General features: G+C 40.5%; 1 protein-coding gene across 7 annotated transcripts in view; it reads right to left on the bottom strand.

Moving 5' to 3' along the window:
* TBCD (tubulin folding cofactor D) overlaps nucleotides 1-21,629 on the bottom strand; it is a 252,394-nt gene that overhangs the window by 122,328 nt on the left and 108,437 nt on the right. For all 7 annotated transcript variants that reach the window (XM_078848698.1, XM_073311984.2, XM_073311991.2 and 4 more), the window contains exons 16-17: nucleotides 13,198-13,255; nucleotides 3,600-3,629 (exon numbers count right to left, since the gene is read on the bottom strand). In XM_078848698.1, the coding sequence (XP_078704824.1) occupies nucleotides 3,600-3,629; nucleotides 13,198-13,255 (88 nt within the window). The remainder of the gene's footprint in view (nucleotides 1-3,599; nucleotides 3,630-13,197; nucleotides 13,256-21,629) is intronic.

The raw sequence follows: 21,629 nt of genomic DNA, 5'->3' as shown, positions 1-21,629 counted from the left end.
CATGGAGGCAGTGTGAACTGCTCTGCAATGACTAGACGCTCTGGAGAATCAAGGAAATCATGATGTCCTCTTTACCTCAGCCCTAGTTGGGCCACCATCACAGAAGAAGCCCTCCCTTGAAGCTTTCCTCCACTATTATCCTAACTTCATCTTGAAACACACATCAGTTCTGGACACATTCCTTATTGCCCACCTCCCATCACTAGGGGAGTGAACACCCAGCTCGTGTGACAGAGAATTTGGGGCAGCTCGAGTACAGAAAGCCTAACACTGAAAACTGACCTTAGAATAGGGGCCTTTTGAATAAGAACATAAGAATGGCCATACTAGGTTAGATCAGCAATTGATCTAGCCCAGTATCCTGTCCTCCAACAGTAGCCCATGTCAGATGGGTTTGCAGCCCTGACCATCTTGGCTAATAGTCACTGATGAACATATCCATGTGAAGTTCTTCTTCACACAGCACACAGTCAACCTGTGGAACTCCTTGCCTGAGGAGGTTGTGAAGGCCAGGACTATAATAGGGTTTAAAAGAGAACTAGATAAATGCATGGAGGTTAAGTCCATTAGTGGCTATTAGCCAGGATGGGTAAGGCTAGGTGTCCCTAGCCGCTGTTTGTCAGAGGGTGGAGATGGATGGCAGGAGAGAGATCACTTATGAAATTATCTATTTCTTTATTGAACCTAGTTATACACACACATATTTATATCACAACATCCCTTGGCAACGAGTTCCACAGGTTGACTATGAGTTGTGTGAAGAAGTACTTCCTTATGTTTGTTTTAAACCTGCTGCTGCCTATTAATTTAATTGGGTGACTCCTGGTTCTTGTGTTATGTGAAGGAGAAATAAGACTTCCTTATTCACTTTCTCCACACCATTCATGATTTTACAGACTTCTATCATATCCCCCTTTAATTATCTCTTTCCTAAGCTGAATAGTCCCAGTCTTTTTAAATCTTTCCTCATATGGAAGCTGCTCCATACCCCTAATTATTTTGTTGCTCCTCTCTCTACTTTTTTCAATTCTAATATAACTTTTTTGAAAAGGGGTGACCAGAACTGCATACAGTAGAATAGGTGTAATATGGTTTTATGCAGTGGCATTATGGCATTTTCTGTCTTATCATCTATTCCTTTCCTAATGGTTCCTAACATCACCTTTTTTTTTTTCTTTTTTCTTTTTTTTTTTTTTTTTTATTACCGCTGCACAATGACCAGCCTTTTCAGGGAACTATCTAAAATGACTCCAAGATCTCTTTCTTGAGTGGTAGCAGTAATTTTAGAATCTATCATTTTTTATGTAGAGTTGGGATTATGTTTTCCAAAGTGCATTACTTAGTATTTATCAACACTGAATTCAATCTACCATTTCATTGCCCAGTCACCCAGAATTTTAAGATCCTTTTGCAACCCTTTGCAGTCAGCTTTGGACTTAACTATTTTGAATAATTCTGTACCGCCTGTAAACTTTATCACATTACTGTTTGCCCCCTCCCACTTTTAAAAGTCCTGGGCCCATTGCCCCCTGCCCCTCATCCCTGCTTCTGATTAAACCCAATGAAGGCAAGATGAGACCATCATTAGCTCCATGTTGCTTTGACCTTAATACAGCAGCTAACACATACCCAGTACAGTATCACATTTACACACACTATAAGGCCTTTTCACACTGCCAAAGTGGCATAAAAGAATCTTAGTAAAAATGAGAATCAAGATAACACCATGCAATGAGGAAATACCATACCAATGAACACCACAAATAACCTTTTAACAAGATACTGGAAATGTGCTATGGTGAGAATGCATAGTGCCAGGAGTATATTGGCACTACAAAATAATTTAAAATCAGGTTTTTAAGCTTCTGCGCTTCTTTACCTACATGACATCACTAACACCTATATTAGTGTATGAAACACAGCTCCCTGCTCTGCTGTATATGTCAGTGATCTCAGCTCTTAGAGGAGAGAAAAACATCATGAGGGCCTGAACACAGATTCCTGCAGATAAGAAGCTTCTCAGATCACCTTAAATGTGCTTGTTTGTTTTTTTTTATATGTGAGACACATGATTTGCAATCTCAAAGATTTTGTTAATGTATTTACACTATTTTAGTATTATAAATGGGAAATAATTGCATGGCTAATTTTTTCTCTTTCTTCTAGACTTCAGGCAGAAACCTTAGCAGTTAGTGTATTCAGCACACAGATGAAGAGATTTTTAGTTAGTGGTTTTCAACCTGGGGTCCATGGACTCCTGGAGCAGTGTTCCCTCTAATTTTTTCCATCCATGTGTGGAATGAATTTTGTTATGTGCACCATATCGAGATAATGTGTGGATGTGCACCACCAGTAGAAACCAAAAACCTAGATATAATATATACTTTTAAGAAGTTACTATAGGGATAATTACTCCAGCCAGGACAAGTTGGGCGTTTTAGAACTCACTACTCAAAGAATTCAATTTAAGCATAATGAAATGCATAGACCAGTCAAACAACTAAAAAAACCACACTTCGCAAGAAGTATCAAGAAGTAACAACAATAATAATACAAGTATATGTTGGGAGGTGACTGTGAAAGACAGAGAGTGAGAGTGTGTGAAAAACACAGACACACGCATAGCCCCTTTAAGCATGCTGCCCCCACTTTAAGCACGCTGCCCTATTAAGTAGATCAGCATGTTCAGACACAGCAGCAACTGCCAGCAAGCTCCCTCTGTCCTGAGCCCTGTTGTGTCCCCCACCCCACTCTGTGGAGATGGGGTACAGGGACGGGGGGGAAGGAGGACACCCTAACTTCAGTGCCCCCTTCCACATCCCCACTCTGCACAGCAAGCAGGAGGCTCCCAGGAGCAGCTCCAAGGCAGAGGGCAGAAGCAGCATGGCAGTTGGGGGAGGGACACCTGAAGTGCACGGCACTCGATAGCCTGCTAGGCGGCCACCCAGCCACGCAGTTTAGAGGGAACTTAGCCATGGGGGGTCCACAGACTAGGTCGAAGATTTCGAACGGGGTCTGTCCATTCAAACTTTTTTAGTGGTCCGCAAATGAGAAAAGGCTGAAAACCACTGTTCTAAGTCTTTTATGCCATGAAATATCTGCCTGCCAAGTGACATGGAAATAAAGTGGACTTTTCTACTTGAACAACTCATACTTCAAAACTAACAAATTTCTTGGAAAATTCAGATTATGGTTTGAGAAACTGCATGACCTACTGGACAAAGCACAGGACCAGAAGTGAGGACTCCTGAGTTCTAGTGCTAGCTATGCGATCAAATTGCTGTGAGGCCTTGTGTAGTTCACTTAACTTACCTTAATGCAAGTTAAGGCATATTGTGCGACTTTACATCAAGGTTTTGCTTTTTAGAAGCAACTTGCTAAAAGGCTTCTGGAACTAATGTCCTAAAAACTCTCAATTAAGTTTAAAGGGGAAAAAAGTACACAAGAACCTGTGGTTCAAATGATGAAAATATGTTACATGATTGTTTCAAAACAGTGTTCCCCAAATTTGGTTGTTCTTTTACTCATTTGGTTTTAGGAGTTACATGTTACAATGTATCTACAAGAAGTCTAATGAAGAATCAGAAAAGTTACTATACCTGTCTTCCAACATTCTCCTGGAAGGCAGCCTACAGAACAGAGAGAACAAACATACAAAAATGAGTCAGTTTTCTTTTTGATAAACACCAGAGGATGAATTCAAAACAAACACGCAGCAGTATAAATGACCCATGGCTTTACTTTTTAAAATAAAGTCACCTTTGTTAGTTGAATAGGCCCTCAAGGGTTGTTTTTTGTTTGTTTTTGGGGGGGGGGGGGAGGAGGGAAGGTCACTGATGCTTTATGTTCTAATGCGCTTTCAAATCTGTCTGTTGCATGACAACAGTTTAAGAATGCAAGTTGACTAAAATAATCACACCCATAAGAGTAGTCTTTGATTCCTAAGACAAGGCTTCACAGTACAATCAAAAGTCAGTAGCCTGCGACAAAAGGAATCAGGACAGCTCTGTCTTGTTTATCTGCTTTGGGAAAGTTTCAGATATCTTCCATAAAGACTCTGCTATGTCTATACTACAGACCTTGCAGCAGCACACCTCTATGCCAATGGTAGAGAGCTCTCTCGTTGGCATAATTAGACCACCCCCAACGAGCAGCCGTAGCTATGTCGGCGGTAGAGCATCTCCTGCCAACATAGCGCTGTCCGCACCAATGTTTTTGTCTGTAAAACTTATGTTGGTCAGGGAGGTGGGGTTTTTTGTTTTTTTTCCACACTCTTGACTGACAACAGTTTTACCAACAAAGTGCTCATGTAGACATAGCTTTAGATAATATCATGGTTATAATGCCTTGTTTATGTGATGTATAGGCTTGGAAGGATTCATTTTTATCAGTATATGTTGGTAAACATCAGTTTCACCAAACACACACAAACCAATAAAAATTTCCATCCATAATAATTGAATTTTACAGATCGACAAAGTAAAAGAAAAATGATGCTTGAAAACTTAGAATTTGATTTAAGGATATTTACTTTGCATATTTTGACATGTGATCTTGACAATTTGTGTTTTAACAGTTATAAAGGTTTAATTCTTTTAACTGCAAAATCAACTGTCATTAAATAATTGTCTTACCCCCTCATTGCTTGACACACCCCATAATTTTTCACAACTGTGAACATTTAATTAGATACACACAGAAAAAAATGCTTAAAAATAAACATCAATATTATCCATCAAAATTATAAAAAATAAAAATTTAATTCTGCCAAGCCTAGTTAAATACAATACTTAGAGGCTGTTGAGAGCAGCGTGATTGGGATTGTACTGCTTTAGCTGTTTATTCTTGAGTACTGAACACTGATATTTGAAACATTCAGGTGTGAAAGCATATTAAAATATCAGTCTCTGAGCTTGCAAAACTTGAAGGCATCTTAATTGATGTACACTTCTTATGTCTGGCAATAAACAGATCATAAAGAAAATAGAATATATGTAATTAGAGCATTACATATATATCTGCATCAATGTAGTCCCCCACACAGTATTTACTTTTTCCAGTATCTTCCCCCACTCCCCACCAGTTAGTCTGGAGTAGAACTGTCCCTGATATATACTACATACAAATTTTAAAATTTCTTTTTATAAAGAGGCAATTTTTTTTTAAAAGCAAGAAGTACAAATACTGGCAGAGGTTTTCTAAATTGTTCAAAAAAAGTAAGTATCACTATTATCTGGATACTAATAACTATTCACCTCATTTATGTAATGACACTATGTTTACAAACAATTTCTGGGAAAAGACAGCAGCAGCCAGCTGACAACTGATGTCCAACACAGTGGGAAATTTTGACCAAGAACACTGGAGCAAAAATCCTATTCTTATCAAAAATACCATGGGATCTTTGGATTGCCACATAGACAGACATCACTTATTTGTAAGATTCCTTCCAAAAGAAAAACAGAGTAAATACTGAACTCTGGAAAAATGAAAGTTTGAGTTCGCTTGCTTGGATTTGAACCTGTTACTCCTGGGAGAATTCTGCGTCAAAAAATTTTAAAATGCATACAATGTTTTAAAATTCTGCAAAAATCTCCATATATAATTTGTGATAATAATGCAATAGAATCATGCCAGTTTTAATTATTTTGGTAATCTATTTCCAAATATCTTGCAGCAAGTATTTCTGGAACAAAAAAGATTCCCCCAGGAGCAGAAAGTTAAAGGAACCCCACATGACAACGCAATTTCTGTTTCTCTGTTATGCTTTTGTTGGGTGCCTCCGTCTGCATGTGTCACACATGCCAGCTGGGCGCATCTTGGGGGAAAATTCTGCCTCTCTGGTCTTTTAGTTGATTCTCATTTTTTCACCCTGCCCCCACAAGGTTACCAAGAGGTTCCCAAATACAGGACACTGCCGGGGGGGGGGGGGGGAGCGGGAGCTGGAGGTGGGTACAGTTGGGTGGTCCTGAAGGGGTCTGTGTGTATTGGCATAGGGTATTCAGGAGGTATTGGGAGTGTTGAAGGGGGTGCTGGAGGCGGCTGCACAGAGCCCCTCAGCCCAGACACCCATACCTCCCCCCAAACCCAGCTGCAAGCCCCCCCCCAGCCCAGACCCCCGCACACCCCTGCAGAGCCCAGCCATAAGGCCAGATACCTGCATCCCCTCCCCCCAGAGATCCAGACGCAGAAATATCCTGATGCTGGTCAAACCATGCTTGTATGGAGTTTCCTGTGGTGATTTCAGTGTTGGACTGTGCAGGGCTGATGCTGGGCAGGGACTCCATTCCCGCTGGGCCGGGCGCTCCGCTCACTGTGGGGCCACAGCCCACACATCAGCTCCTTCCTTCAGGGCATGCAGGGAACAATACCTGCCAGGAACCCTCCAGCTACCCCTCTCTCCCCCCCACCAGGGTCCTTTATTTGTGCACTAGGAAGCCAGGCTCTGCCCGGTCCAGTGGCCCCTACTGGCAACCAGCAGCTCCTCAGCACCAATTCTTCAGGAAAAAAATAAAATTCTGCACAGAACATTAATTCTGTGCAAATTCTGCGCAAATTCTGCATTGTGCAGTCGTGCAGAATTCCCTCTGGAATAACCTATGGTTCCAAGGAATCAATGTGAGCCACACAACAGGTGAGAACTCATAGCACAGGGATGCGGTAGCAATCTAAGTGTACTGGAAAGGCCCCCAGTGTAACTTCTTATAAAGCCCTGAGAGCATGTCTAGGTTACAGCGACTTGCCAGGGCAGGAACATGGGCTGTAGTGCTGCCTGACATCTTTGCACAACTGCATGCTGTAGCCATAATACTGACAAGCTTCTTCCACCTTCAGCCTCTCCTCCAGTAGGGATGTAAATATTGTTTTAAAAAGTTAACCGTTTAAATTATTAAAATTTATCATTTAAGCATTTAACCACTGGGGCTGCTCCAGCCAGCCCGGGGCTGAGATCCTTCTGACCAGCTGGCCGCCAGCTGGCGCAGCTGGAGTTAACAGTTAGGGCAGTTAACTGGCAAGACTAATTCTTACCGGTTAACCTGTAAACCGTTTACCATTTTACATCCCTATCCTCTAGCATACCCTTTTGCCATGACCTGCAAGGAGGTCCTCAGAAGACAACATACAGAGGCCTTTCTCAGTGCCTAAATCAGGGTAATTCTTCCTGGTCAGATAAAGGGCTTTTATAGGGCTCCTTTACACACTGCTCAGGCCCTTTTCCCTGGCATAAAGGGGCTGCAACAGAGATATGGCTCTCACCCTTAATGCCTACACCCCTAAGTGACTAAGCAATTCAATCACTGACCAACTGCATTATGATTACCTTAGGAAATGTTTCAATTGAGTAAGTGGCCAGATTATCCATAAATATACAGGCCCAAATTCAACAACAGCTGAGTGGGACATCTGTATTTTTAAGCTCGACAGTATTGATTTCAGACTGCCAGAAATTTTTTTTGTTTTATTTATAAAATATCTGCAATTCATAGAATCATAGAATATCAGGGTTGGAAGGGACATCAGGAGGTCATCTAGTCCAATCCCCTGCTCAAACCAGAACCAATCCCCAACTAAATCATCCCAGCCAAGGCTTTGTCAAGCCTGACCTTAAAAAACCTCTAAGAAAGGAGATTCCACCACCTCCCGAGGTAACCCATTCCAGTGTTTCACCAGCCTCCCAGTGAAAAAGTTTTTCCTAATATCCAACTTAAACCTTCCCCACTGCAACTTGAGACCATTACTCCTTGTTCTGTCATCTGGTACCGCTGCGAACAGTCTAGATCCATCCTCTTTGGAACCCCCTTTCAGGTAGCTGCATGTCCTTCCTGAACAGTTTATATCCATCCATGACAGTACTCCAGGTCATGTGAGTTATCCCACCAAGTCTCTGTTATTCCAATCACATCATAATTCCTTGACTGTGCCAGGACTTCCAGTTCTCCCTGCTTGTTTCCCAGGCTTCTTGCATTTGTGTAAAGGCATTTAAGATAAATCGCTGATTGTACTGCTTTCTCAGTATGAGGCAGGAATCCTCCCGTCTTGCACTCTGCTGATCATGCTTCCTCCTGTTATCCCACTTCCCCACTTGCCTCAGGGCTTTGGTCTCCTTCCCCTGGTGAATCTAATTTAAAGCCCTCCTCACTAGGTTAGCCAGCCTGCTTGCAAAGATACTCTTCCCTCTCTTCGTTAGCATCTCCGTCTCTGCCTAGCCATCCTTCTTCTTGGAACACCATCCCATGGTCAAAGAATCCAAAGCCTTCTGTCCGACACCACCTGCATAGCCATTCGTTTACTTCCACGTTTCGACGGTCTCTACTTGGGCCCTTTCCTTCCACAGGGAGGATGGACACCACGCTTCACTACAGAGAACACCAATTGCGCCTGACAGAGTAAGTCTCCATTCAGTGTAATATATTGTAGTATAACCATAAACTAGTCATTAATGGAAAGAAGAATTTTACACTGAATATAACATGTTAGCCAGATAGGTATTATAAGTGAAGACTTTGCAGAATAACCATCCTTAATGTACTGTACGTTTTTACGTTCTGCTATTGTTTTCCTTTTGCATTTTCTATGTCAGTTTAAATAACATCATGCAGATGAAAATCTAAACAGAATTCGCTAAATTAAACATGGTGGAAACATCATTCCTCTAACAAAGTAAAACATGTCTTCTCTAATGAATAAATTGGTTTCATTAAATATATTAATTAGGTAAACTGAACAGAAAAGCACCCAACAAAAGATAATTTAGTAAGAGACTAGTAAACTTCATAATTGACTTACTAAGGACGAGTTCTGCCTTCAAGTAAACATGCACAATTCCCACTGACTTCAAAAAGTTTTCTTTTCATGTTTCTTAGTCTAGATGTTAGCATTAAGTATTTGCTTCATTGGACAATGAAACAATCTAACATTTCAGTCCAACAGCCTTTGAAAAATGTATGTTTCAGTATATTGTACAAGCATTAGACTCTATAAAGATTACAATTTGTAAAATATCTAAATGTTTGCTTTATTTGCCACACACAATTCAACAGCTCTTTGAAACTTTCCATAACTCTAAGCTAAATTTGGTTAAAACTATGACAGCCAATTTCATTTGCAGGGAGTGGTTATTTAGGATTAATTTTTATTTTTATTATTTTTGTATTTGTGTCAAATTGAACCTGTCTTAGCTTGAACTGTTGTTAAGTATCCAAAAAAGCCAATGGATACGTTCATGCCTACTATCTTTTGTTAAGTCTTGGGGAAATATGACTCATTTTAATGAGAAAAATACTGTCAACAGAATTCAAACAAAAAGCCAAAAGAAAGAAAGGCATGTTAAACAACGATAGTCTCCAGAAGTTTATTTCAACTTTATATTCAGAAACCACCTGGCTACTACACACATTAATGCATGTACCTCATAAAATGAGCTTTATTTTTCACATCACTCAGGTCAAATTGTGTCAGCACTTCCATTAGATAGCCCTATTTCTGGAGTTCTACAAAATTTGGGCTTAAAAATTAAAACTTGGTATAAATCATCTCCCTTGGGAATTATTTTTTCATTTGTTTTTACTCAATATTAAAATTAAGGGGTTCAAAAAATCAGATTCTCTTAGATGCTTTTTTATGTTCTAACTCAATCACACCTTCCCACTGCTCAATGGAATTCTTATAGCAAGGATCCACACATGTTTATCAGCATGCAGGACTAGGGCTTAAAAAGAGATAAACACACATAGTATGGGTACACAGAGATACATATAAGTAAAACATACAACAAACACCTTTCTCACAAACAGAAGTTAATCTAATAAAAAGGTATTACCTCACCCACCTTGTGTCTCAAGAAAATATTCTCAGCCCTGCTTCCAAATTTAAAGCAGAAAATGCTAACAAACATCTAACTAAGTATACTAAAAAGCTATAATAACTATACATTTCCAGTTCAAGCAATAGAGCAATCCAAACAGTGAAATCAGTGGTACCAGTCCTCCCTTAAACCAACCACTGATACAAGAGGAGGAGGAGAGACTAATTTAAAAAACATGATGCCAGGTGGTATTATCAAGCCACCAAGTTAAGCAAAAGAAATGGCCTTTTAATTACACCAAGTTAAAATTGGCAAGAAAATAACAGAAGTGGAAATATACAAGCTATGAATTGGTCATACTTTAAAAAAAAAATTAATTCAGCACATATGATAAACGCAACACAATTTTCTTAATGACTTTCAGTAGATACCATTTTTTACATTGAAATACATTTACAGAACACAATTTAATTTGTTTTGAGAGAGATATATGCTTCACCATATTTCCACATTCTTTATAGGGTTTCCAATTTGAATTGACACTAGTAACATACAAATCAAAACAATCCACCTTATATACACATTCAAAATGATACATGTGAATACTTTCTTAAACCCACTAATTTAGATATTAAACAAATCCGTTGCAACTGTGGTTCTGCCCTCAGTTTATTAAAGAAATTCAAATTCTATTTATGTATTTGTTTTGTTGTTGGTTTGTTTTTTGTAAAAGCTTAAAAATGCAAGAGCTTCAAGAATCTACTTGATATCAACTAGAGCATATTCATAAGGACATTTACCACACTGGGTGACTATTTTCTACAGACTTCCTCTTAAAACAGTTTCAGTTCTCTATGAGAAGCAATTCTTTGGTGCAATGAGGAGTGCAGTTAGGGTGGGACTTAACAGACACACTGTATGCAACGTTACCCTGCAGCTATGATTACAGCACAATCTGAACTGGGAAGGATCAGTATGATTAAATTACCAAAGCCTTTGATTCCTTCAAATAGTGTAATCTTCCATCCAGAAACTAGCCAAAGCACAGCTCACAGAAGGTACACTTTACCATGAGTAGACAGTAGCACTGCTTTCCATACCCACCTACAAAAACCACACTTAACCCAAGGAAGGAGATAAACAGCACACAATAAAAATGTGCCAAAGCCTTATGCAATACACTAACTTTTTAGTGATGAACCACATTAAAATCACGTTTTCAAGCTGTCTGCTAGGTATACAAGGACAGTAATAGCAGAAACAACCAAATCATTGTATTTTAATTTGTATCCATTTGAAATACAGAAAGGTAATCCACACTGAGCCTGATTAGTAAGTATTGTTCTAGTCAGTATTAATTTTGGCACCTTAATTCACAGTCAAAGTATCAGTTTTACTATTTAGACACAGAATCATAAAACTTAAGAGACAAAAAAAATCCCATTAGAGTATCAAGCAAATAATCTGCAAGGACGGGGTACATACTCTGGAAAAAAATTATTTAAACAGCTTCACTTTACCCAAGGCTTACGTGGACAAGTTCAGATGTAAAAATGGCTCTGGGAATCAATCTACAATCAGTCAGCACAAAATGTTCTTTCAGAAAAGAATGCTGAGAATCACTTTGTTCTTGAAATTAGTTAATTAGTGGCATCAATGAATAAAGTATGAGTACGGAGCATTCATACAAAATTCTTTTTAGCAGTGCACTCAAAGAGGCAGTCAGGTTGAAAATCATTTTTTTTTACATATGTAACAACTAATTCTTTAGATTATTAAAACAATATTTTTAAAATTTAATTGATTTTTCACCATTTATGCTACTAGTTTTTTTTTCCAATATTTCTCAGTTTGAAAAATGAAAATTAACTAATTAGTTTCTAGACAATTTCATTCTCAGTGCTTTTTCTTCATCTATGCCTGGAATAAAGAGGGTATAAATCTTTAGTTTCATACACAAACCTTACTGTAATAATTTGTGATTTTGAAATTAGTCTAGTACAATGCACTCTACGTGGGGCAACATGTTCTGATTATACAGAAGCTGAAACTAGGGCAGTGAGCGTAGCTGCCACCCATTTGTTGAGAGATACATTACGCAGAGATCATATTATACCAGTACTCTATGTTCTGCTCTTGTTCCTATTAACTTCTAGGTGAAGTTACCACACACAGGTTTTGGTTTTAACCTATAAAGCCACAAATGGTTTGGGATCTGGTCACACAGACAACTGACTCCCTCTCCAAGTGGTAACGTGGCAGCTTCAGTCAGCAGTTTGAGCTTTTAAATAGAGGTGGACTGTAAGAGACAGAGATGCTACTAGGGCATTTTCTGTGAGGAATCTTTCTTGGCTTTGGAATACATTAGACCCATTAAGAGACTAGATTTCTTAACTTTCTGGGTACACTACAGAGCCCACCATTCTTTTTGGGCATTTGGAAAGATGGTTAATTTGATAGGGACATGTGGGTTTGTTGATGGATATTTTTGTGTCTTTTGTATTATTTATATGGACTATTCATTAAGTATGTTATAGGTTTTTAATTTTTTGATGAGATATTGTTTGTTCTAGTTGTTGTAAGGTTGAGACTCCTTCCTCAGGGCTAGGATCTTTATGAGGAAGTAAAAAAATCCAATCTAATCAAGTTACATATACATTACATCATATGGAATTACATCCCCAGACATAACAAGCCTCTCCTCTCCTACCCTTCCTCCCACCCCACTTGAACATAACTTCCCCTCCATACACTTCCTCCTCCTCGACAGTCAAGCTTTCTTCCCACCTTTTTGCCACCATCACAGTGTCCTGCATAGAGTTTCTATAGGACACACTTGGTGTTCCTGGCCCTTCTTTCTTATCCTATCCTAGATACTTACATAGGTGACTTACTTAAATGTCCTAGCTCTACAGAAAGAGCTTCATCTTTACAAGTCAACCTCTTTCCTTCTACAGAAATGAATTTTTTTAAAATTTATTTACTGTAGTTAGAAAATGACAATGGACACACAATGAGAACAGAACAACTTCACACTAGATGCCACATAGTATAGTTAAGATTCAGTAGAGTTTTATATATTAGCAGTCACCATTATGTATTATTACATAGTCACAGTATATTACTAAATAGCTCTTTCTGAGAAATATATTGCACTATGGAACTGTGGTAACAATAGCTCAGATTTTAACTATGGATCCATTATATGAAGTGTAAAGCCATGTTTTTTGTATTTTTAAATATGCACTATAGAGATTTTACAAAATACTTACTGTTCATGACATACAATATTTTGTTCAAATACTCTAGCTCTACATTATTAGCTTGTATTGCAAGCAAACTATAAAGGAATTTTTAAAAAAAGAAAGGCATAAACAAAACCGATAACTTACTGAGGCAGCTCTTCTGCAGTTAATATCACGGTCAAACACCGCAGCTATTACCAATGCACTGAAAAAGAAAAATACAGTGTATAAGTAATAAAATATTAAAATTAACAATTTACAAACAGCATACCAACGTTTAACCTTTCATTTGAATACTCAGTATTCCCTGGAAAGAAGTTACAATTTCTTAATGCAAATCAGAGTTATAGTTTAATCAGATCTGGCTTGCTAACCAAATATTTCCCTGTATTCATGGAATTGTTTCCCACCTCTTCGGAAATTAAGGAAATGTGCAAGCAGCAAGCCCGGTTCACATTACTTTGTAGTGAGTTGGCAAAAGAGAGTACTGGGACAATCCACAATATGGACACATTATTAAACCACTCTTGCAAACTTTTGTTATTATTTGTAGAATGGAAACATTCATAAAAGAATATCTGATAACAGAAAACCTTAAAGGCAATAGCATAGCTAGTCAATTCACAGTACGGAGTTGTTTCTATTTGCATACCAACAGACAGAAGATTAGAGCATTAAAGACACACTTTAGACAGATGGCAGCGTGTAATCTCTGGAGTTTCATGACGCTTCATTAACAAACAGAGTCTTGAGATTCTCAGATGAATGGAAATTACACATGGACATGACTATATTTTAAAGAGCAAACTTCCTTGCCCCTTTTGATACACTGAATATGAACAAATGCACAAGTGATTTTTTTTAAGATAGCTCATTAGGGGGGAAAACAATCCAGAGACATGATTAGGCATAGTTTAACTCTCTGCAGCATAGGATATAATATTTCACAGTTCAAAAATAATCAAGTTCTCTTCCCACCTTGGCCAACTGACAGCAGGAAGTTAAGGGGAACACAAATTGAAAAACCCAGCAACTGGCCTGTACTGGCAATTCTGATTAATGCTCATCCACACTAGACATCGTCCATTGGGTAGCTTAAGGATGATGGACTAGCAACCAAGCAGCACTGTAACATTGTTAATATTATCCCATTGCTTTTTCAATACCAAACTTTTCAGTATTTTAATGTATAACCTTCACATTATATAAATATATGTCTTTAAATATATGTATGCCAAAAATGTTTTAGACATACACAAAAATAAAACTAAATTAGGATTTCAAGACATTTTAAGAAGACTAACTTTTAAATTCAATTAAAATCAAAGCTCTACTTGTCATTGGTGTCAGTTCAATAGCGACTCAATCAACTCTAGAACAAAGAATCAGATACCATTCTCTGTATAGTATCTCTACTGAGACATGGTGATAGGCAAGAATACAAGTCTGGAACATAAAATAATTACTCTCTGCTCTACTATGCTATCTTTTAGATTATAGAGCTCAGCAATTGGTGATTATTCCCCATCTTTCAGTAGTGATTTCATAGAAGACAACTCTCTGACATCTCAAGTCACTAAAGCTGACTTTTTTAAACCAAGTACTGTATGCGCCAATACACTTACTAGTATACCATTTAGTAGTATCAAATACTGAAAACTGAACTACAGTTGACAAAAATACAATTTTTGTTACATTATCCGGGTGCAGGTTCACTGACTCCCCTATTATGCAATAGATCTCCCACTCAATGCAAATGAATAAAGTCACACTGTATCACAATATTTGATTAATAGTCTATGAATATATACCTTTTTATAAAGTGTCGTATTTAAAACAAAAGTAAATCTATGTATTAAGCTGTCAATGGCAAACACTTACAATTGTGCCCTGATTCTCTGACAAGTTTTTGGTTTTTTAAACTTAGCAGGACATTAGGCTTGCACACAATTGCCAAACTTTTCTGGGTTTGGAATCAACATAGCAGCTTTTTAAACTAATATTAAAAAGTAATAGGTTACTAACTACCCCACACGTCAACACCGCATGTCAGATGTATTATGTAAGATATATCTAAAACAAACCAAAGTAATGAGAACCATACAAGACATTCCAATAACATACACTACACCTTGAAGCTTAGAAGGAGTTACAGAACCACAATACAATGTAAACACTTTGCTACAAAAAGCATGAGTAAACCATGCTTCCTAAGGATTAACTGCAAAGCAAATTTTTAATATTTGAAAAGACAGTTACCTTTTCTGTAACTGGTGTTCTTCAAGAGGTGTTACTCATGTCCATTCCATAGTAGGTGGAGTCAAGCAGCACTCCAATGAACTCTACCCTCTGCATAGGAACTAACAGACTTTTTGTCATTTACCAGCAGGCCCAGGGATCAGCATGTGATCCCTTTTGACTTTGGACCTGGATCGACCTTTGACCAGCCAGTCGTAGAGATACATGTAGATCTAGATACCCTGATGCCTGAGTTAAGCCGCTACTACTGATATGCACTTCGTAAATACCCTCGGTGCTGTCGCTAGGCCGAAAGGGAGGACCGCAAACTGGTGGTGGTCAGATCCCACCATGAAGCATAGGAAGCACCTGTGTCCTTGGAAGATGAAAGTACGCATCCTTCAAGTCATGGGTGGCATACCAGTCTCCTGGATCCAGGGAGGGATGACGGAGGCCAGGGAGACCATGCGGAACTTCAACTTCTTTATGTATTTGTTGAGGTCTCGTAGGCCCAGGAGGGGCCATAGACTGCCCTTGGCCTTTGGGATTAAGAAATACCGGGAATAGAACCCCTTGTTCCTGTACTCCTGAGGAACCTCTTTCACCGCACCCAGCTGCGGCAACCTTCTACCTCCTGCGCGAGGAGACTCTCATAAGAGGGGTCCCTGAAGAGGGACAGGGACTGAGGGGGATGGGGGTAGACATAAGCTGGAGGGTATAGCCCTGCGTCATTATACAGAGGACCCAGCGGTCCAAAGTTATAATGGTCCATGCTGGCAGGAAAAAAGAAAGGTGGTTGGAGAAAGGCAAGAAAGAAAAAAATGGGGTATAGTCTGGTAGATTGCCCTCAGGCGCACCCTCAAATTCCTGCTTGCTCCCCTGCTTATTGCAGGTCAAGCCCAATTGGGTGGAAGGAGAAGGTAGGTGGTTTGGGCAGCGTTTATAGCCCCTGCTCTTTTTGTGGGACAGCTCCTGCCGGGGTTGCCTCCCGTGGCCCTGAGCTGGCTGCAGTCTGAACCACTTACAGGCTGGACCAAGGACATACAGCCTGGAGTTTTCAGGGTAATGTAGGAGTCCTTGAGTCCATGCATCTTACTGTCCATCTGTTCTGCAAACAGGGCCTGGCCATCAAAGGGAAGGTCCTGCATTGACTGCTGAGCCTCTGTCGACAGGCCAGAAAGGAGCAGGCAGGATACCCGCTGCATGGAGATGGCCGAGGCCATGGTGCAAGCCATGGAATTCGCCGTGTCTGAAGCTGTCTGGAGGGCCACCCTGGCCACAGCAGTGCCCTCCTCGAGGATCACCTGGAATTCCTTCTGGAGCCCTTCAGGAAGTGAAACCTTGAACCTGGCCACGGCCTGCCACATGTTGTAATCGTAGCAGCCGAGGAGGGCTTGGTAGTTGGCCTCTCAATTGAAGGCTAGAAGACGAATAAATTTTTCACCCAAATAGATCCAGTCTCTTCGAGTCTTCATTTTTGGGCGTGGGCCCGGGTTCCCCCTACCTCTCCCTTTGATTAACAGCCTCAACTATAATAGAGTTTGGGGCTGGGTGGGTGTAGAAATACTCGTGGCCTTTAGCTGGCACAAAGTATTTACGTTCAGCCCTTTTTGAAATGGGGGACAGGGAGGAGGGGTTTGCCACAGTGCATTAATAATTTTCTATACCCCTTTGTGTAGGGGCAAAGCCACCCTTGCAGGTGCCGTGGAGCAGAGGACTTCAAATAAGAAGTCCAATGGCTCCTCTAGCTTCTCCGCCTGGAGCCCCAGGTTGGAGGCAACCCTCTTCAAATAGTTCCTGATAAGTCTTAGCACCATCTTGTGGAACTGGTTGAGGGGGAACCGTGATGGCTTCGTTCAGCGACGATGAGGACGAAGCCATTGCCGTGGGAGAGCCACCATGTCCCCTGGTGGTCCAGCAGGCTGTTCCCTTGACTGCTCATGGACCTGGGGGGTCCTGCCTTCAGGGGCCTCTGCCTCTGGTGGAGGGCGGGATGCTGAGCCTGATGGCCTGAGGCCCCCACCAACGAGTGGACTGTCTGCGAGGGCTGGGGAAACCTCCACACATTCCAGGGGTACCAGGCCGCCGGCAGCCACTGGCTTTGGGCAACAGAGTGGGTTGTGGTGTCGATGATGTGGATCATACTGCCGGTGCCAGGGCTTGTCCTGCCATCAAGGACTCCTACTCAGTTCCGGAGCCGGAGTGGTCACTGCCAGGCGACCATGATCAAGCAGACCGGTGTTCCTTCTCCATGCGGTGCCAACCACAATACCTCGACATCGACCTCACCGAACTAGACAAGTCCCTCACGCAGGAACCTGGGGAACTATCAGCGCTTGGCGGATCGGTGTCGGTAAACCGGCGATCTATGCCTTATGCTGCTTGACCAGTACCTGGAACAGGACCGGGAGCTGAAGCGGGCCGGTCGTCAGGAGGATCTTCCCAACCGCGGGGATTCACGTCTCTGTGACGGGTGTCGGTGGGGCAGTAACTGGTAGCCGCATTCAAACAATGGTTCACTTGACCGGTGCCGAGGCCTTGGAGACACAAAAGGCCAGTCTCAATGTTTTTGCCAGGTAGGCCTCAGTAGGTCTGCACCAGGTCGCCGGCAAGCCACACAGTGAATCCTGCTCTCAGCGCCCAGGGTCCGGAGACCGAAGAGGGCTTCGTTGAGCCTGCCTCCCTGCTTCTGAGGCGTGACGACTCCGAGCAGGTGAGCCCTGGCGGGCCGTCCCCTGCAAAGGGGAGTGGTGCCGCTGAGGTGGGGACACACAGTAAGGTCCCGAGGCGGGTTTACCCTTAGACCAGGGTACCACTGGAGCCAGTGTGGGCAACACCAGTAGCGTCAGGATCTCCTGCACTGCCTGCAAGGCCTCCTGTGTCAACAGGACATCACTGTCCAGGGTGGCAGGCATTCTACAAGATAGGCTGAACTGCTCAACTTGAGCTGGGATCTGACTCCCTGATGGAGGCACTGAGCCGCACGGCACAGGTCTTCGCTCTCCTCCAGCCCTGTTCTTTTCCCTTACGGGAAGTGGGGGATCATCCCCTCATAGTTCTCTTTGGCTTCTTGGGCAGAGCCAGGGAGGTGGAATCAGTGCCAACTCGAAGATGGCGCCGGCGGGGTACTCTACACCAGTGCTGCAGTGCTCGGGGCCAAGTCAGACCTCTGCTCCGACTCCATCAGGAGTGCCCTGATATGGATCTCTCTCTCCTTTTTCATTTGGGGTTTGAAGGATTTACAGTTGCGACACTTGTCGCTTATGTGTCCTTCGCCTAGACACCTCAAAAACTTCTAGCGTGCATGTTGCTGATGGGCATAGGCCACTTAAAACGATCACAGGGCATAAAGCCTGGGGACTGGGGCATGCTCCGTCCCTAGGCTGAGTCTCGTCCAGGACTGACTATATTAGAACGAACACTAAGGGAACTATTAGCTGTCAACTATTTTACAATTATTTTACAGTAAACGTTTGGAAGAAACACTGAACTAAACACAATGCTAACCAAAGCAGCAGACATTTCAACACCATCACTGGTGGCAAGAAGGAACTGAGGGTAGGGGAACCAGCGGCGCCCCTTGTACCGCAGTATGTGAGTGCCCTTCCTGGGGGCGACAGAGCTGGTCCCCTACAGATACTAATGAGGGAAAAACTTCCGGCACCGGTGCACGTGGCAAGCACACACACCTAATATGGAATGGACATGAGCAAGCACTCGAAGAAGAGTATTCACAATGGCACTAACTGACAAAACAAAAGAGGAATCTTTATGCACAACACATCATGATTTTGCACAGTTCAGTACCCATTCACGTTAACAGAAGCTGGTGTTTAAATGTGCCATATAACAAGAGAGGTGTAAAGTATATCCCAGAAGATCAGGTCTACATCTCTATAAACCTACCTCCAGCATTCAACTGCTTTGGCAAGTAATAGCCATTTCAGCAGAATCATTTAAGCAGAAAATTATTCCTTTCTGACTCTGAAATTCTTCATTATGTTATTTATTTACTCTAGGCAATACAGGAAATAAATATTAGCTGAAAGGTAAATTCACAATGGCTTTGCTTCAGCATAAAGGTATTAATTACATGATGCCATCAAATCACCCTGTATTTAGAGTACTCATCTGCAAAAATATACATAGTTTCTTTTCTTCAAAGAGGATATAACTCTTATTGCACTGAAAACAGCTAAAGAAATATATTAAATACCTTCCTAATATTACTCTTCCATGTGCACAACTGCTATCCCCACAAGGATTTATGTGATTATAAACGAGGAGGGGTGATGATGTGTATAATAATGAGTGGAAGACTAGTTGACTACAATATACTCTCTATTAAAATGTAGTCTACAAATCTACAAGTCACTACAAAACAGTGTGAAAATTTCTGGAATAGATAAACATTTCCCCATTTGGGGGACAAGGAAGGGAATTTGAGGGATGTGTTTTTTGGTGCAGCAACCCTTTAAAACACAAAAGTGGGTATGCACAATATTAGGAAAAAATTATGCTGGTAAAGAAAAAGGAGCAGATTTCTGTTTCAAGTTTCCAAAGGGTTAAATGTGACCCATCATAAGGTCAAAACATTAATTGTAAATTATGAAACATTTTGACAGTTTCTTTTTGTGACATGAACCATCCAAGCCAGGCAGTTCAGCATTATGTATGCTGTCCTGAACTCAACTGTGAGATAGTTTTGCTAAAACAACAGTTACAGACCGAGTATCAGTTTTAGCTTTTAGTTATCTACACTATCCTCAGTTTCTCTTGTAACAATGGTACCTTTAGTGAGATTAAGGTGCAAAAAGCAGCTTCTATTAAAAATATGATGTCATTTTATTCTCTCCCAATAACTTCATAATTAACATGCTGATCTTAAAGGTTAGAATCAAACATTACAAGTTTTCAGCTACCAGCTGAAGTGCAAGTCCTGTTCTTTCTGCTTTGTAATTAAAAGGGAAAATGTAAACTTGAAATCTAATCAATTCCAAAAATTGAATTCAAAATAATTTCACATTACTAAACCTAACATAAGCCCTGTAGCCAATTTTTTTAGTTTTGCCAATCACATTTTTTACACGTTTTTCCTCTCCTCTGTTAGTGTATGAAAGATCCACATAAACAAAAGGGGAAATTGACCTACTGACCACACAAGAGAAACCATGAAGCAGACTGTACACTATTTTACATGCATAGAAGTGAACACTGAGCAACAGTACAACAGAGCTTACTGCCCCTTCTTCACTGTTGCATTCACAAATCAAGCCTTTTCTCTATGATCATAGTTGTGTGTTAATCCTTTCACTAAGAACATTTAAAACCCATCAAACTGTGTTAATGAATTGTTCAAGTTCATTTCATATTTCAAATAAGTGCACACACACACACTGCTGTGATATGCAATACAACTAGCAATGAGAACAGTCTTTCTAAGATTAAACATGTTTAAGGCATCTTCTCCTGTTTGCTTTCATTGTGGGAGTTTATGCGATACAAACAAAGTAAAGTTTCATCCGATGAAGTGAGCTGTAGCTCACAAAAGCTTGTGCTCAAATAAATTGGTTAGTCTCTAAGGTGCCACAAGTAAACAATGTAAAGAAACTGTTCATGTCAAATAAAATGGGATTTTTTTTTTTTTAAGGCAGGTAAAGAAACTTGTCTTGACTTGTTTGGAACTTACCGCACCTGATTTCTAACAGGTAGAGCAAAGAATGGCTCACTCATTTGAGTCTCCAGGACACACCTTTTGTAGTTCCAAGTATATTTAACTTTTTGTTACAATACTATCTTTAGCTTAACTTAATTTGACTATTAGAAAGAACTGTGTTGGAATCTTTAATGATACTTTAGTCCCAAGCAGTTGTGGCAGCATACTAGAAAACAGAATTTAGTAGTGTCTAACTTTTAAAAGATACCTCAATATTAAAAGTAAAGAGATATGTATCACTTCTTAAATAAAAATTTCAAGAGGCCATAGCAATGCCAGCTATATTGTGTGAAAACTGTGTGTATTGCAGTAAATAAATCTTTTGAAAGAATACTATTAGTAGAGATTGTAACACTGGGACTTAAACACAACACACTAAATGAATAAAAAAGACGACAGCATTTAAATTCAAGATTAACTTTTAGCAAACAGCTCTACATTACAGAAAAGCAAGACCAACCATCAACGTCGCAAATTCTATCCAACAGCCCTCTTCTGAAGACAGCATTCAATCAACAAATAGATTTTTCTACATAGAAATTATTCTCATTGTTTCATCCGGGCACAAGATATAGCTCAGAGCAATGCTTCAAACTTCCTGATTCTACAGGACAATCTTGCCCTG

The sequence above is a fragment of the Lepidochelys kempii genome, chromosome 14 (assembly GCF_965140285.1).
Source record: "Lepidochelys kempii isolate rLepKem1 chromosome 14, rLepKem1.hap1, whole genome shotgun sequence".
NCBI classification, from domain to species: Eukaryota; Metazoa; Chordata; order Testudines; family Cheloniidae; genus Lepidochelys; species Lepidochelys kempii.
This window is presented reverse-complemented; position numbering and strand designations above follow the sequence as displayed.